Source organism: Marmota marmota, unplaced genomic scaffold, assembly GCF_001458135.2.
Source record: "Marmota marmota marmota unplaced genomic scaffold, marMar, whole genome shotgun sequence".
In the NCBI taxonomy this organism is placed as follows: Eukaryota; Metazoa; Chordata; class Mammalia; order Rodentia; family Sciuridae; genus Marmota; species Marmota marmota.
The window spans coordinates 38,572,539-38,590,342 of NW_026000026.1; the positions used below are offsets into that span (position 1 = coordinate 38,572,539).

A 17,804-nucleotide genomic window follows, 5' to 3' on the forward strand; every position below is an offset into this window, starting at 1 on the left:
AGGAGGAGGAGGAGGAGGAGGAGGAGGAGGAGGAGGAGAACAACAACAACCAGTCCTATTTAAGAAAAGTGCTGGTGATAAGATTCAGGAAAGAAAGTGAGGAGTAGGTGTGCCAGATCTCTATTTAAGATAGCAGCAAGTAAGGAAAAGGTTCCAATTAGGTAAATCCACTGATCCCTGGGCCCAGATCACCTCTCTATGGGATAATAGGAGCATTGGGAATCTATGGTTTCTCTTGCTGGCATTTCAATTTTAAGTTTTTCTAATCAAGTGTATTCCTTAATCATGCCACTATCGCTGTGGAATTCAGGAAGATCTTCATATTCAATAAAATCCAAAAACAAATCTTTGAAAAAAAAAAAGGATCCAATTGCTTGTTTCAGATATTAATGAGAGAAAAGAAAGCTAGAGACAACTTGCTTTATGTCATGCATTCATTTATTAATTTGATCAGCTAAGTATTGAACATGTACAATGTGTTAGACATAATGCTAGGTATTGTGAATAACAAGATGATCAGATGATCGGAACACTGTCTCAGTCTGTCAGTAAACACAGACTTGTTTACATAACATTGCCGGGCTGTGTGGTAGACACTATATATAATAAGGCACTGTGGGAGCACAAGAGGATTCTCTGTAAAGAACAGAAATCTAATCCAATTATCTTAAGAAAAAGAAACTTATTGGGAAACTGTTGAATGCTTATAGAATCAATGAATTTCTAGAGGTAGAGAGGCAGATGCTGCTAGATGGGCTAGACTCAGTCCTTGTAGGATGTTCCCCTCTCTGCCACAGACTCCATGGAAAATGAGTCTGAGAGACCTGGTTAAGGATGACAGAGCTTTTCAATACATTCCTATTAAAAAAAATGAGTAAATGGGGAAGACCCAATTCCTCAAAAGGACATTTGAGTGGTAAGAAAGGCAAAAAAGATGACGAGAAGCCCCAAATAACAAAATTCCACTGTATGCATTGTCCCCTGGCTACATGAAACAAGACCTCTAAAGAAAGTGACATTTTAAATAGCTGTTCAAAGGTAAGTAGGAATTGTCAAGCCAAGAAAGTGAAATTAAGTATTCCATTTGAAGAAACCTGTCTGCAAAAGAACCTTAGGTGTAAAAGGATAGGTTGATGTGGCTTAAATGAAGATTGAAAGACCTGGTTGGTTATGTGGTCCAGACTGGATGTAAAAGTGATAGTGAGAGGAATGGACTGAGGCATGGAAAGAGAGTAGGAGGGAGGACTCGTGGTCATTATGAAGGTGAAGGCCAGTCTGATATGAGAAAGGGAAAAAAACAGAGTGGCAGGAAGTTGTCTCTGATCAGAGACAGTTATTTTAGAGTTTAGAATTTGAAATCACATTGGTTAGCCCTGAATGTGGCCAAGAAGAAATGCAGACAAAGAAGACTGGAATTGAGAAGGTCTAGGAAATAAGGCAAGGTCTTCAACAGGCTGCTTAATCCCCAGTGTGGCTGGTGGTGACCTGTTGCCATTTAGTAACTGATGCAGGGGTTATAACAGCCCAACTCCTTCGCTATGGATTAAAGCATTTCTCCAATATAATCCACTCTTCAAAGATCTAACTTCTCCTGAAACCCTAGCTTTGGTCTGCTCTTTTCTTTGCTCTGTCCTGTGTTCCTCACTCTCTTTTTATGTTTCTCTACAAAATCCTAAAAGCTTAACACTCAAATAAAGTAAAAAAAATAAATAAATAGCCTCTAAATCTGACAGAAAAATAAAATTATTATTTTGAATTTCAAGTTATATTTACATCATAACTATATAAAGGATCATTAGCAACAAAAGGAACTACCAAATGAGCTACAGGATGAATATCTGAGTCTGACTAAAAATCAAAAGTATTAACAAAATGAAACAAAGAGATTAAAATAGGAAATTCTCCCGCCTTGCAGCAAATCTTTTCTACACAGGTGTACTGTAGCCTTCTCACCTAATTCCAATTGTATCTTATTTAAAAAACAAAACAAAACTTTAGTTCCTGATTTTCAGAATACTGCATCAGAAGATCTCTTCACATTTGCCCTTGTGTGCCCGGAAGATAAAATACCAGATAAGGAGGCAGAATAAGGATCCATTACTAAAAATAACATTCCATCCAAGAAAGAATGACTCAACAAGGTTAGTCAGATACAGATGCAATCAACTCAAATACACTTGAATAGAGCACAAATATTTACAATAACAAAGTTTATTCACACTGTCTCCAGACCATTGTTGTCAAACGTAAAGACCTCTAGTGATATTGCTGGGAAATGGTAGACTACTTGTATTATAAATAGAAAAAAATATTCCTTTTCAAATATCTATTAAGAAAAAACTTGAAATAACAAGGATTGGGACTTGCAAGTATTTAATTCACTGTTCTAAAACTCCTAATTTAGCAAAAGTATATTTTATATAACAAATGAAGAACCAAATATGATATGATATAATCATATATATAATATAATAGAAGTTAATGATTGCAAAGCACCTATCAGACAGTTTTCTTATCTGTCTATACTTCTCACTGACTATAAGAGAAAGGGGGTATCATTTCATTTTACAGATGAGGTGATATGTGGGCAGAGATTTAGTAATATTCCCAAGGTCATGTAATTGGTATACATTAGATGGTGACTTAAGTCTAGGCAGTCTGTCTCAAGCCTGTGCATGTACTGTTTCTACTTTGGAAAAACAAAATTTTGGTAGACATTAGGCCTCATTTTTAGATATTTATAACAGGAGGAGTTTCATATTGGATTAAGCCCACTATTTTGCTGAAATGGAAGATGTTTATTAATTTTCTTTTAAAAACAATTCATTTACATGTAACTGTGTGTTGATTTGAAGAAAAATGTTCACTAAATAATAGGAAAGGTATAAAGGTGAGTAAGTTGGATCCCTGATGAGCAGACTTTTGAGAGTCCAGGTGTTTAAGAAGTGTCTTGGAAGGCTTGAGTCTTGTTACTCCTTCTCAGAATTGGGTACAGCTTGCACCTTGGTGCAGGGCAGGTGAGAAGCCCTGACAAGGAGAAATTTGAAATTAACACTATCAGGAGAGTTGATCTGTAACTCTGAGGTCCAGCCCCCTAAACCCTGTAGCAGTGTCAGGCAGCTATGTCTTTGTTACTGCCTCTGCATGGCCCCCAAACCCCATCCCCCACCCTGTTCTCCTATAGCATAAAAAATCTTGATAGTTGTCCCTTTTTGTTTTCCTTCCCCAAAGCTTACACCGAGGATTGACACCTACCAAAAACACTCTTACTGTTCGCACTGTACCAACCTAAGCCTGGCTTATGCTTTTGGGGCTTACCCCTCCACTTCAAGAGGGTACTCCAAGGGGGATGCTGCTCATCCTTAACTCTCAATTTCCTCCCTGTCCCTCCCCACTCTCTATTGAAGTGCCTTAGGGAACCACATCTGGGAAGAAGTTGGATAAGAAGAAGGAGAAACTGATGAGAGTTCAACAAAACACTGGTTGACCCTCCAGAGTGTTCTGGTGCTAAAATGGACTTGCAGAGTTGTCCCAGGTAGGGTGAGATGATCAGGCCTTTGTAATCTGCATTGATCAGCCCTTGGAAAGGGACTGTCTTTAGGGAAAAGTAACCTTGGGTGTGCAGTATTCTACATCTGAATACAGTCCCTTTGCCAACTAGTGGCTGAAGGCTGTCTGCAGACTGCACTCCCAGCAACTGGGCAGAGAGTCCTTCATTGAAGAAGGGTCTGCACAGCAGCACTTCACAGTGTCTTCTGTGAATACTTGAAAGGAAGGAAGGAAGGAAGGAAGGAAGGAAGGAAGGAAGGAAGGAAGGAAGGAAGGAAGGAAGGGAGTGGAATGCAAATGATAAACAGTCTAGCCAGTCATAGGTCTTGTAATAGTGGTCCACTTCACCTTTTGAATATAGCCCTCATTGCTTATTTTAAAAGGAGCATGTTTTCTTTTCCACTTCTCCCTCTCACCCTCCCTAAACAGGTAACAAGATTACCTTTTCCCAACCAAGGCAGAGTTATCTGTCCTTGAGCACACACCCACCACAAAAAGGAGATGTCACCAGAAGATCTAGGAAGTGACTATTTCCCAAATAACAAGTGAATTTCAACACACCATCAGGGTGCACCTGGGACCCCTCCATCAGGACCCACCTGGAATGCAGCCCTTATAGAGCTTTTTTAAAAGCCCTCTGTTCTCCCTGATGGGCTGAAATAGAACTTTTGAAACTGGAGTCCCCTGTGCTTCTCTTTTGCTAGCAAAGCAATAAATCTTTTCCTTTTTCTCACAACGGCGTTCTCCTTATTAAATTGGCATAGGGGACAAGACCAAGTTTTCGGTGACAATCTTACAAGTGAGAAAAAGGAATGCCAAGAGTGGCTTAAGACAAGGTTCCAAACACCCCCCTCAAACCAAGGACACAATAGTGCTGGGTATGATCACTAAAATCAATGATGATTAATTCCCAGGAATGCCAGAAAGGACCCAGTTAGGAAGGAATGGAAGGTAGTGTTCCAAAGGCCTACAGGAATAGCTTCCATTGTTTCTACTGAATGATTGGTTATTGATTTGTCTTATTAACAAATTAATAAGTATAATTACTTTTAAGACCAAATTCTGACTCAAAACAAACAAACAAAACTGTTAAAATACCCTGAGTGAAAAGGATGGGAAAGCATCATGTTCAAGTATAAAACATCATTCAAGTGTGCTCTAAAATGTGAGGCTTTATTACTTTTATGTAGCATGTATACTATAGTATATTATAGAGAGAATGCTGAGCATGGAGTCAGGAGATCTATTTGCACCCTTGCTCAAGACAGGAAGAATTCAACTCAATTTAATTTAGCAAATATCTAGTCATTCTAACTATATGACAGATGTAGCACTAGGGACAGATCTTGCTTTTCAGTAATGGAGGTACAAGGCTATTTATTATATTTGAAAAATTCTGGGTTAAGGGACAATTGGCAAAGGACTCAAAATTGGTGAATAATTCCCATTTTCAAGATGTGGAAAAATATATACCATATTCTAAAAACTTCAGTTTAATGTTAATCTCTTTAATTTCTAGAACACATTATCTGTGATTTGTGAGTCTTCACTTAAGGTGATGTGGTCACTAAGAATTAGGAAAGGTTTTTGAGAACAAATTAGGTTAAATCTCATTTGTTTTTTGTGAAGCACCACAGGCCTGGGAAATAGGATTTATATTGAACACCTGTATCCAATTTTAAAAATGATGTCCTGTGTACTAAATGTTAAAATGAGAATAGAGTTCAACAAGATTTTTAGTAAGCTTGGTAATCATGTATAACCCTCATGTGAAGGGTTGTATCCCACAGCTTGTAAAGTTTGAATTCCCTAGGGAAGTTATTTTTTTCATTGTTTCCTCCTTTTTAAACTCTTGATTCTTGCTTGTAAGATTGTTCCAAGATTTCTCACTTGTAAGACTGTTCCTGGACTGTATCACACTGGTCCACAGTGAAAATCAACATCTCTTTGAGTTGTTCTGAAGGAAAATTCTTTCTTACAAAGCATTTATGAAGAAAGCAGACTTAAGATTTCACAAAACAGAAAGAGAAGATGATTTATCACAGGAATAAAAACAGCTATGATGCTCATGGCATGGCTGATTTAAAAATATCAATTGGGGTTCCCCAACTTTGGCACAGTTATCTTCTTTCTGACTCCTTATATCTGCTCTCTCCATATTTCTTGTCCCATTCTTTTCTTCTTACTTTTTCAAAAGCAAAATGAATAAATTCCTCTCTGTGGCTCTGCAGAGTGATTTTTTTTCTATCCTTGAAGAATCAGCACCACCTGACATGAAGTTTCTGTGTGGGAGGGAGGTGGGAGATCAGGAGGGGATGCTGGCCTCCTTTTATCCACACATAGTTATTAAGGCAGCTTTCCAAACACAGGCATGCATGCTATACAGTGCATTCTGATAAACAAAATTTCTCAATTTCATCACATGTAGATTTCTACCTGGTTATCAGTAGGTAAGTATAATTTTAGAGATGTATGGTAGATTATTATGGGCTCTTAGACTCTATAAATTTGGCCCTATCTTGCTAACTTTTCTAACAGAAACTTGAGTCAAAGATTAGAAGGCAATGAATTGATTGATGTAATAAAAAAATCCAAAAATTTGCACAGTGAAAGTTCTCATTTTTGTGGTGTTGGATATTGAACCCAAGCCCTTGAGTATGCTAAGTGCAGGCTGTACCACTGACCCACATTCCCCATCACAGTGAAATTTAATAGGCATAAATCTTACATTTAAATTCAAAACTTAAATGGGGACTGGAAGTATAGTTCAGTGGTAGAGCACTTGCCTAGCATACATAAAGCCCTGGGTTCAATCCCCAGGATCACAAGGGGGAAAAAAAAGAAAGAAAGAAAAAAGGAAAGGCTTAGATGAACACATAAAGATTAGGGAATATGTGGCTTGATCATCAATTTTGTGTGTCAACTTGGCTTGGCTACAGTTCCCAGTTGTTCAATCAAACACTAATCTAGATGTTGCTGTAGGAAAGTATTTTGTAAATCTGATTAAAATCTGTAATCAAATGGAGATTATCCTGGAGAAACTGAGTTGGCCTGATTCAATCAGTGGCAAAGCTTTAAGAATGGAACTGAGGCTTTCCTGGGGGATGAAGGTGGGAATTGCACCTATAGACAATAGCTTCAGTTCATGCCTTAGGGTCTCAGCCTGCTTTTCCTAACAACCCATCCTGCAGATTTTTTACTTGCATAGCCATCCTCCATGATCACATAAGCCAATCTTCTATAATGAATCCATTAATATATCTCTATGTCTCCCCCAGGTCTGGTTGAACCCACCCTGACTGATACACTGGCTTAAAACTCTTTAAGTGAGAAAAGGTTTAAGTTTGCCCTGAATTTGTTATACCTCATTGCTGTGAGTTGGCACCAAAAATAACTAACAGGATCTTAAAATCAATATGCACAAGCTACAGTGCTTGGTAAGGTAGGCACAACTCCACTGTATTCTACTGTATTCCATATGGGCCAGTCTATATCAGGATTGTTATATCCAGCTCCAACTGCCATAATTTAACACTGACAAAGAGCACTGTTGGGAATTGATTTTAGTTCAATGTAAGTTAAGAACTTTGTAAGAAAGAGAAATATTTTTAAAAAATACCACAAGCTGTCTTGTATGATATGGTCAGATCACAGGTACTTAAGTAAAACTGGTGTCATAATGCCAGGGATACCTGATAAAAGGTATCAGACTATTTGACCTCTGAAGTTCCCTTTTTACTCTAAAGGTCTGTCATTTTGTCTTTAAGAATTATACTTCTCTCAGTAATTTAGCGAGGACTTAAGCAACTCAGCGAGATCCTGTCTCTAAAAAAAAAAAAAAAAATACATAAAAAAGGGCTAGGGATGTGGCTCAGTAGTTAAGCATCCCTGGGTTCAATCCCCAGTACCAAAAAAAAAAAAAAGGAATATTGTGTGCCCATAAAAGCCATTTGTCCTTTTAGTTTATGATATCTAATCTGAAAAGCCAGTGTGTTAGATGTCTTCCAATTACCTTTCTAGATCCACTCCATCCTGTCCTGTGCTTATATGAACCACACCAAGGGGCTCCCATCCCCTCCCAGTTCTGGGCAGTTTTGGCCAAAGGCACCAGCAAGGAGGTATAAAGGGTAGGCAGAGCGTGAGTGAGGGATATTTATTCCCTGACTTCCCAGTGTAGTCTCTGCAGTCTGGCTTTGTCTGGTGACCCAAGGGCATGGTTCTGTCAGAGAGTCTTATGCTTTTGCTTTCTTTTTCAACATTCCAGTAACCATTACTGTCCTGTGGTCCTTCAGGACTTATCCAGAGGTTGTGATACCATTTCTATTATTAGCCAAGAGAAACTGTGGTTTCCCTACATCCTATAAACAACTTTAGAAAAAAAAAATCCCTTTATTAAACTTTTCTCAAGTGACTCCATTTATAAGTGTCATTTGTTTTCTATAAAAACTCTATTCACACTTCAAGTAGCTAAGCTTGTAGGAGTTTCCAGGTTCTTGCTGGAGCCAAATCTTCAATTGAGCAGTGAACCAGCCTTTTGGAGATAAAAGGTGGCTGGAGGGATACCCTTAAAGATATAAAGATTTATATAAAGATTTAGAAAATGTAAAAATCCAGTTAAATTAGGAATCTCAAGAAAAAGAGAAACGAGGATCAATAAGAATCCAGAAGCCTGTAAACTAATCTTCCCCTTTGGAATCCCACGTTTTTCAATTTCTGTCTAATGCTCTTATTAGCAACAATCACTTTTCTGTATTTACTTCTGTCAGAACAACATATCTTCTAATTTATGTAAATCTTTTTTTAATTTAAAAAAAAAAATTTAAGCTGTGAATGGACACAATGCCTTTATTTTGTTTATTTATTTTTATGTAGTGCTGAGGGTTGAATCCAGTGCCTCACATGTCCTAGGCAAGTACTTTAACACTGAAACACAACCACAGCCCTAATTTATGTAAATCTTGATGAGTGGATATTATGACTTATTAGACAGGGTTTCTCAAATGTTCTTGAAGTACTTTATTAGGCAGCAGTGATGAATGAATTCCCTGGAGGTCTGTAAGACAAGGTATTTGTTTGAAGTCTTAGGTTTGATAATTCAAGATGTGAATTTGAAATCTACTTGCATGTACCATAGCTGTTAGTTTTAAAATAAAAATGTCTTCAATTATTTGTCATTATTTATTTTTCCTTAAAATCTTCTAATAAATTTGGAAGTTGCAGCATGTTTATCATATCATTCAGTATTTACCCAAAATAATTTTGAGAAGTTTGGGATTAACATTTCTTGATATTCTAGTCTGTTTTTGTGAAAGGCACAATAGCTAAGAGCTGGAGGACTTTGGGACAATTTACCATCCAAGTTTGAATCCCAGTTCCCCTATTAAATACTTTTATAATGCTAAGCAAAGTACCCCTTATCATGAATTGAATAAAGCACTTAAAACAATTTAGAAAATTGTCAATTAGTTAGATTGTTGAATATTGTTATTAGACATAAGATAACTACTTCTGTGTATGGCAAAAGGATCTCATTTGAATGGTGACATTACTCTTTTAAATAACAAAATCTCAAACAACTTCTATTTACCTTATTTGCCAATTTAATCAATGCTTTGCATTTTTTCTCTCCAACCTATTTACTGAGGTCCATGGGACACTGAATGCTTGCAGCAGGTGAGATACTCTCTATTACATATGTGTACTCTATTTCCTACCCCTTGTGGTTTACAAAAAGAACTTTTTTCCAAACCTGTGTGTACCAGTTGTACTGCTATTATAATTACAGATTTTAATTAAACAATATGTAAACTTATTAAATACAAGTACAAAAAGAATATGTGATGTATTGATGTAAAGTCATTGAAATACTTTGGGAAAATGTGATAATGGAGAAACAACAGAAATTATCTAATTAAATGTATAGTTGAGGCAACTTTAAATGACTGGGGGAAAGTCTGCAAACATCTGGTAGGTTTCTGTACAACATTGCTCCAAATGTCTTTAGTTCCTCATTTTATCAGAAACCTGAGAAGGGAAAGTATAGGTGAAGTAGTTTTATAGTGGTTTATACTAGAGAGGTCAATCAGTAGAACTATGCTAAATAAAAGGCAGACCAGGGCCAGGGTTGAGGCTCAGTGATAGAGCACTTTCCTAGCATGCATGAGGAACTGAGTTTGATCCCTGGCACCACATTAACAAGTAAATAAATAAAAACAAATAAAATAAAGATATTGTGTTCCATCTACAACTAAAAAGAATATTTTTTTAAAAGGCAGACCAGGGCTGGGGCTGTGGTAGAGTGCTTGCCTTGCACACATGAGGTACTGGGTTCGATCCTCAGTACCACATAAAAATAAATTAATAAAGATATTGTGTCCATCTACAACTAAGAAAATATTTTTTAAAAAGGCAGACCGTAGTTTTTATGTCAAATAAATGTTTTAGTGTATGTGATTTAGATTTAAAATAAATTTAGGAAACATTTGTTCTTAATTTCTTTCCCAAAGAAATTTTCCTCTCTTTAAAAAAGATATTAATAAAATAGAAATTTATAGTTTTTTAGAAAAGAGAAAGTTTTCCTGCTTTAGACTTAAATCAAATGTTGAAACTGATTCATAAACTTTCTAATTGTGGGGGCTGGGGTTGTGGCTCAGTGGTAGAGTGCTTGCCTAGTACATGCAAGGCCCTGGGTTCGATCCTCAGCACTACATAAAAGTAAATAAAATAAAGATATTGTGTCAAATTACAACTAAAAAATAAATATTAAAAAAACTTTCTAATTGTGTACCAATTAAATTCTGTGTATAGACTCTATGGAGTCATCATTTATATTTTCTACAACCTTTATATATGCAGAGAAATCTAACTAAGCAAATGTGTTTTTACTGGAGAGAGTTTTAGATTGCTATTCTAGAAATATAGGATACTATATTAATTTTGAATTCCTTTAAAGTTTGAGTTTCTATTAGCAGAATAACTGATTAATATTTTATCCACATAAGTTTGGTGATTTGTCCCTCATGATAAATAACTGGCAATCTTGCTTATTATCATTAGTACAAATTCTAATCTAAGACAGGGGACAGAATCTGACAAAATATAATGTTTTGTGTGTATATGTATTTATGACTATATCCTAAGACTTCTCAGAAAGCAGCTCTAAAATTTGACTTTCGATTACCTGAAGTCATTTTAAAGTCATATGGCAGAGGATATTCTACTTACAATGATTTTTGTTTCTCTTCAAGAAGTCTTTATTTTGAATTCCCTTCATTTTTAATTTATGTTGCTTCTTTTTCTTTCCTAAAAGATTTTCTCTTTTATTGATTACTTTCCTTGATCTTCTTCGTTCCAATATATGCGATAAATATTGTTTAACTTCGTTCACTGATACCTACAAAGAAAAATATCTTTGTTTATTTCAAACTTTTATAAATGAAACAAGAAAGTGAAAAATTCATCTATTTATGACAAAAATACATGCTTAATATAATTACTCTAATTCTTGCTTTTTTATTCAAGTAAAAATGACATGTGGCTTACTTCACTTTAGGAATCCATATGTTTTACACATGAAAACCTTTTAAACCTATTACATTGTCATCTGAACCGCAGAGCTAAGCATTAGGAGCTGAATGTTATAAATAAAATAGTAGGAGAACTTAACAAATGTACTCTTCCACTGGTAAGTTGTCATGGTGATATCAATTGTGTGAGCTAGAAAAAAAATGAAGATGTTTATATTGCCTTACACATTTTAAGAAATATATAAGGAATTGTGACTACTAAAATTTTTTTTTTAAGCTGGGCATGGTGGTGTGCACCTACAATCCCAGAGCTTGGGAGGCTGAGGCAAGAGGATTTTAAGTTCGAGAGCATCTTCAACACTTACTGAGAACCTAAGCAATTTAGAGAGACCCTGTCTCATAATAAAAAATAAAAAAGGGGCTAGGGAGGTGGCTCAGTGGTTAAGTGCCCCTGGGTTCAATCCCTGGTAGGTAGGTAGGTAGGTAGATAGATAGATAGATAAAAATTAATTAATTAAAAAAATTAAACCCCCATGTTTCCCCAATGTACCTTTCAAAAGTTACATAATGAATCTATTTTAATTATGGTGATGAGTTTGGGGCTGTTTTTGAGTAGTAGAAAATAATGCTGATATTAAGAGAAAATTTTAAAACTTTATAGATATATAGTCATGATTTACATATGTACATTTGCAAGATAAGTTACATTTAAAAGTTTCTATCCATTAGTACTTCTAACAAGAGCCAAGTTTTTCTTTTTGCTCCTTGCCCCACTGTCTTATAATTTAATCTCCCTCTCCCTAAAATCATTTTCTGCAGTACTGAAATATTTTCTATGTGGTAGCAAAGACAAAAAAGCATTGATCCAGGGGCCAGAACATGTAAAGATATGTAGCCATGTAAAGATTTTTAAAAAACAACTTTATTGAAGTATAATTCACATACTATAAATTAGCCCATTTAAAGTATACAATTCAGTGGTTTTTGGAATATCTACCTATCATCACAGTCAATTTTAGAACACCATTATTACCTTGAGAAGAAATCATAAATACATTAACTATCACCCTTCCTAATGCATCATCCTTCTTATTCTCATTCTATGCAAACACTAATTTATATTCTGTCTCTATAGATTTCCCTACTCTGAAATTTCATATGAATGGAATGATATAGTTTTTTTTTCTCTCTCTCTCTCCCTCCCTCTCTACACGCCTCCCTCCCTCTCTCCCCCCACCAGCTTTTCTTCACTTTGAATAATGTTTTCAAGATTAATGCACGTTTTAGCATGTATTAGTGTTTCACTCCTTCCTAGGGTCAAATAATATTCCTTATGTAGATTATCCAGTGATAGACATTGGATTGTTTCTACCTTTTGGCTATCATGAGTTGTTATAAACATCCACGTACAAGTTTCAAAGTGGGTATGTAAGAACTTTGAGTGGATTCTTCCTATTGTAGGGTAGACAGCTTCAGCAAATAAAAATATAAAAAGCCCAGTTTTATTTGGATTTCAAATAGAACTTTTTTTTTTAGTATAAGTATGTTCCAAATATGGCATCCTAACAAATAAAACCACAGTATATATTGTTTCAAAATCAGCAAGCAGGTGTTCAAGTCAATTAGTTCACCGCATGCTGTCATTCAGGATCTTAGGCAGGCAGATGTTATGCCAGCTTCAAGATGTGAATTCCAAGGTCTCCCTGAGTTCCGATATTTAGAAGGCAGAAAAAGAAAGAGCCTAAAGGGTAATCCTCAGAAAGGGCTTTTGTTTCAATTGGTTTGCTTTGTTTTCTATTCTTTAATAGGTCAGACCTGAAAGTGGCACATCGTGTTTTCAATCACTTTCCATTGGATGAAACTTAGTCCTATGTCCCCATGTAACTGCTGGGCGGTATAATCTATCTAGATATTGGAAAGAAGATAACATGAACTTTGATGAGCTTCCTGCATTCTCTGGCGTAATGGAATTATCTTGTTATTGCCATTAAAAGAGGGCATTTCATTTTTTCAATTTAAAAATAAGTAGTATCCAAACTGGCAAATGCTTATAGTTTTCTAATATCTACATCTTTTTTTTTTTTTTTTTTTACAGAGGCCAGTTTTCTGATTGGTTTTCTCTCAACCGTTATGAGTGGGACAAATAATGAGGTAAAGCAAGGATTACGGTCCCTTGGAAGACAAGAGGCTTTCTCTGACTTTCCAAAGCATCCAAAGATTTACAATTCAATAACAAGTATTTGTTGAGCATCTATTTTAGGCCCTGTACTAGGGGCTGAGGATATCATGAAGTTGATATTCTAGTGGGAAAAATTATAGTTGACTGATAAAATGACATTTTAAAAAACACTTAAAGAGATGGAAGTGATAAGAGTTAGTTTTATTTAATACAGGATGGTTAGGGACCAGATCCTCCCATAACATTTGAATAGTCTCCTGTGAAAAGGGAGGGAATTAGTCATTCGAGAGATGATTAATTTACGTCCATTTATTCATAGATGTGCAAGGAAGATGGCGCAGTGGCAGCAGAGTGAGCTAGGAGGGAAAAATGATGAGCAATGAGGCAGAGAGTCAGCTCTGAGGCCAGGCTCAGGATTGTGAATGATGTTCTACGTGAATGGGAGATTTCTGGAGGATTCTTTGGCTGCCGCGTGGGAAATACTATATGTTGGAAATAAAGTAGGAAAGAGAGGAGGGCAATTGAAATAAACCAGGTGAAAATTGTTGACGGTGACATTAAGAAGATGACTGGAGGGGTAAGTAGAGATAGGGTTGTTTTCTACATATATTTCAGAAGTATTGCTCACAGAATTTTCTGATAAAGGACTTGTATATTTCAGTTTTCAAACAGCAAACCCAAAAGTAGTGTGTTAAAGTATGGTTTTAAACTCTCAAGACCCATTTAATCAATTGAAGCTGTATTTCATTAGTCTCTTACCTCATCATTTAGCCTACTGCCTCTTCACGCCCTTGTATCTTCAAGATTCATGCTGAATGAGTGTCTCTCGAGCATCCCATCTGAACATATCTTTCTCCACTTAGAAGCCCTCAGTCCTCAGTAACTACAGGATAAATTCAAACTCCTTTGCACAAAAGCTAAGATTCTTCAGTCTGCCCTAAAAATGTCATGGTGACCTGATTTCTTACTACTCCTACACCTACGTGAACATCCTCAACAGCCAAACTCTTCTACTCACTGTTCCTTGAATAGTACATGTTAGTTCCTATTTCCTTGCCCTTGCTTATATAGTTTTCATTGCTCTTCTTACCTACTATGCTAAATATTACTCCCGTGCCAAGGCCCAACTCAAGTTCCTTCTCTCCAAGTCCCTCCCATATCCTTGCAACCCACACCAATTTCTTTCCTTCTGAACTTGTGATGTCTTTCCTTCTTGGTTAGCAGAACCTCACTGCTCTACAATCTCTAAAGCAACATTATTTTACATCATTTATTCATGCTTTATCTATTCAATTCATTTTGGACACTTTGCATTTTTTATTCTGTCATTTAAAATAGAGTGTGCCACATGTGGTGCACACCTGTAATCCCAACAACTCGGGAGACTGCGGCAGGAGGATCACAAATTCAAGGTCAGTCTGAACAACTTAGCAAGATTGTGCCTCAAAATAAAAAAATAAAGATCTGGGGATGTAGCTCAGTGGTATAGCACCCCTGTGTTCATTGCCTGTACCAAAAACAACTCCTCTGACAAAAAACACCCCTACCGAGAGCAAAACACCAATACAGTGCCTTGGGAAGAGGGGAACTTAATGAACATGTGAATTTCTTTATTTGGGGAAAAATTCCTTGTTTCCTTAAAGGTCAGGAATGTTAGGAACATTCTCTCACTAAAAGATCAGTGAGCTTTGAGGAAAAAAGGTTAGAATTCATCTTTCTGTACATTTAATCTTAATTTATTTGTGGCTAACTCATAGTTTTTGTTTTTGTGCCTAAAGTTATTCCCAAAGTAGGAACCACTCCTATAAACTTTGCCTGAAGTCAACAACAATAAAACTGTATTAGCATGCAGAAAATCTTCTAGTTTAAAAATCAGTCGTTCTAATGCTAGACATTGAACTTAGAGGTTTTGTCTGGATTATAATTAACTACCTATATGCTGAAAACAACATGCAATTTTGCCTTTTAAAGATAAAAAATCTGAGTACTTGTTAATACATGGATATCCACAATCATCCATTCTAAGTGCTCAAAATAAATGTATTATAGATTTTTTTAAGAGAGAGAGAGAAAAAAAATTTTTAATATTTATTTTTAATATTTATTTTTTATATTTATTTAATATTTATTTTTCAGTTTTCGGTGGACACAACATCCATTTTTATGTGGTGCTGAGGATCGAACTCAGTGCCCTGCGCATCCCAGGCGAGCGCGTTACCACTTGAGCCACATCCCCAGCCCCATGAATTATAGATTTTTAAAATTTGCATAGTATTGGATGTTCACGTATTAGCTGTGTCTAACTATGGGCAAGTTAACCCCCTTGACTCAGTTTACCCTTCTGTAAAATGGGGGTTTAAAATCTCATCATTGGGCTGCTGTAAGGACCAAGTAAGTTAATCTATGTGAAGAACCTTGTAAGTAGTAAGCATTTGGTTAATATTAGCTATTATTATCATTATATGGACTGTATATATTTTCTGTGTAAATAAATGTATCTGTGTTTCTGTTCCAGATTCTAAACAACTAGAACATATATCCTCTGACTATTCACTCTGTTCCTGTTCCTCAGTGAATGAAATCTGGTAAATCAGTAAACATTATCTGTATTTTTGAAATACACTTTTTAAAATCTTTTAAGAAGAATATCTAAAAACCTTTTTACTAGTAGAAAATACTTACATGCCATACATTTTTTGATTGATTTTATTCAAAGGCACTGAACAGCAATTTTAACCTCTCTTAAGCTCCTTTTGCTGCCGGAGCTGCATTTGATGCTAAATTTCAGTTAACACCCAAATCACATACTTTTTCTTTAATAGAATTTCACAATAACGTGAGTGATGATAAAGGGATTTTAATAGTCTCTTCAAATAGTTTTTGAGAGGTAGCAAAAGGAAAATAATCAAGTAATGAAGCAAACTTGTGGCTGACAACTATATGAAAATACTGATTCATTTATCAACCCATTCATGTTTGGCACCCACTAGTAATTGAAGAGATAGTAGCAAACAGGGCATAAATATTTTCAGATCTTAAAGAGTTTCCATTTGTCTGTGAGAATATAGTAACCAGTACACAAATATATAATCAAGTTCATATCAGGTATTAATACTTTAAGGGAATAAAACAAAGATATGATATGTAAAGAGTAAAATGCAGGGAGAAGAGGGGATATTAGCTAATTTAGATTTGGTGCCTAATGAAAGTTTTAGTGAAAAGATGACTTTGTAGCCAAAAATTTAAAGACAAGAAAGCAATACCATGTAAATAGGGAGAAAGTGCATACTCAAATGTAACAGTGGTTCACTTTATGCTTTGAATATATAGTCCTTGCTGCTCTGCCATTACAATTTATTTTTAAAACAAACATGTTTCCTTCTCTTCTTGTCTCCCTCCTCCACAATAATATCTCCCGATTTCTAATCTCAGGGGAAACAGGATTACCTTTCTTCCCCATTTTAGGCAGATTTATCTGTCCTTGAGCACACACCCACCACAGGAAAGACTTTGGGGATGGCACCAGAAAATCTCAGAAATGACTATTTCCCAAATTAACAAGTAAATTACAACTCAGAGAACATGTGAAATATAGCCTTTGAACCACCTCTTTAAAAGCTCCTGTTCCAGCTGATGGGCAGAATCATAGCCTCTGGGTCAGGAGTCTTCTGTATTTCTCCTTTGCTAGCAAAGCAATAAAACTACTTGTTCCTTTTTCTCAAAACCATGTCCTCGTTATTGGATTGGCATCAGGGACCAGGACTGAGCTTTGGGGAATACTAATATAGAAACAAACTTGTTTTCCCAGGAATATAATTAAGGAATCTAAGTGACTGAAGGAGTGTGAACTGAGATAATTATTAAAGAAAGACACAGAGAAGGGTAGGGGGTTATGTCAAACAGAAACATGGTAAGGAGTTGGTGTTTTATTCAAAGCACATGAGGAAGCCACTGAAAAGTTTTAAGTGACACTCTCATTTACATTTTAGAAAGAAAGACCATTCTGGCTGACATGTGAGGAACAGATTGCACAGCATTAAGAGTGGGAACAGGAAGAACAGTTTGGAGACTATTGCTGTCAACTACTAGGTGAGGGATGATGTGACTCAAATGAGTGCAGAAACAATGGAGATAAACTTAGGGTATGATTTAGAAATAGCCAAATAGATATTGCAGGTGGATTGGATATACAGGTAAGAAATGACAAAGTCAAAAATAACTTCTTGGTTTTTTTGACTGGATGAGCCAGTTACAGAGATGGACAAGAATGGAGGCAGGAGAGAATTTTAGAGGGAATCAAAGTCTCCTCCTACCTACCCACATACCTATATTGTATCCAAATTATACAAGTATACTGTATATAGAAAACAGGAGGCATGTGTCTAAGAGTGGAGTAAAAATGAATTGTGTTTGGTATGAATTGGGAACTGAGTTTCATTCTTTGCAAAGCATAAATAGGTGAGAAGTTAAAGAAGAAATGGAAAGTAAAGGTTCTTTGCCTGCCAGTGACTAATTTTTTTTTTTTTTTTTTTTTTTTTGTAGTACTGGGG

The 17,804-nt window shown here is 35.9% G+C and overlaps 1 protein-coding gene across 3 annotated transcripts in view; it reads right to left on the bottom strand.

Annotated features, from left to right (window-relative positions):
• The window catches only part of Sel1l2 (SEL1L2 adaptor subunit of ERAD E3 ligase), a 115,334-nt gene that overhangs the window by 56,290 nt on the left and 41,240 nt on the right, over positions 1-17,804 (bottom strand). For all 3 annotated transcript variants that reach the window (XM_015476308.2, XM_015476246.2, XM_048811327.1), the window contains one exon: positions 10,774-10,942. In XM_015476308.2, coding sequence (XP_015331794.1) covers positions 10,774-10,942 — 169 coding nt within the window. The remainder of the gene's footprint in view (positions 1-10,773; positions 10,943-17,804) is intronic.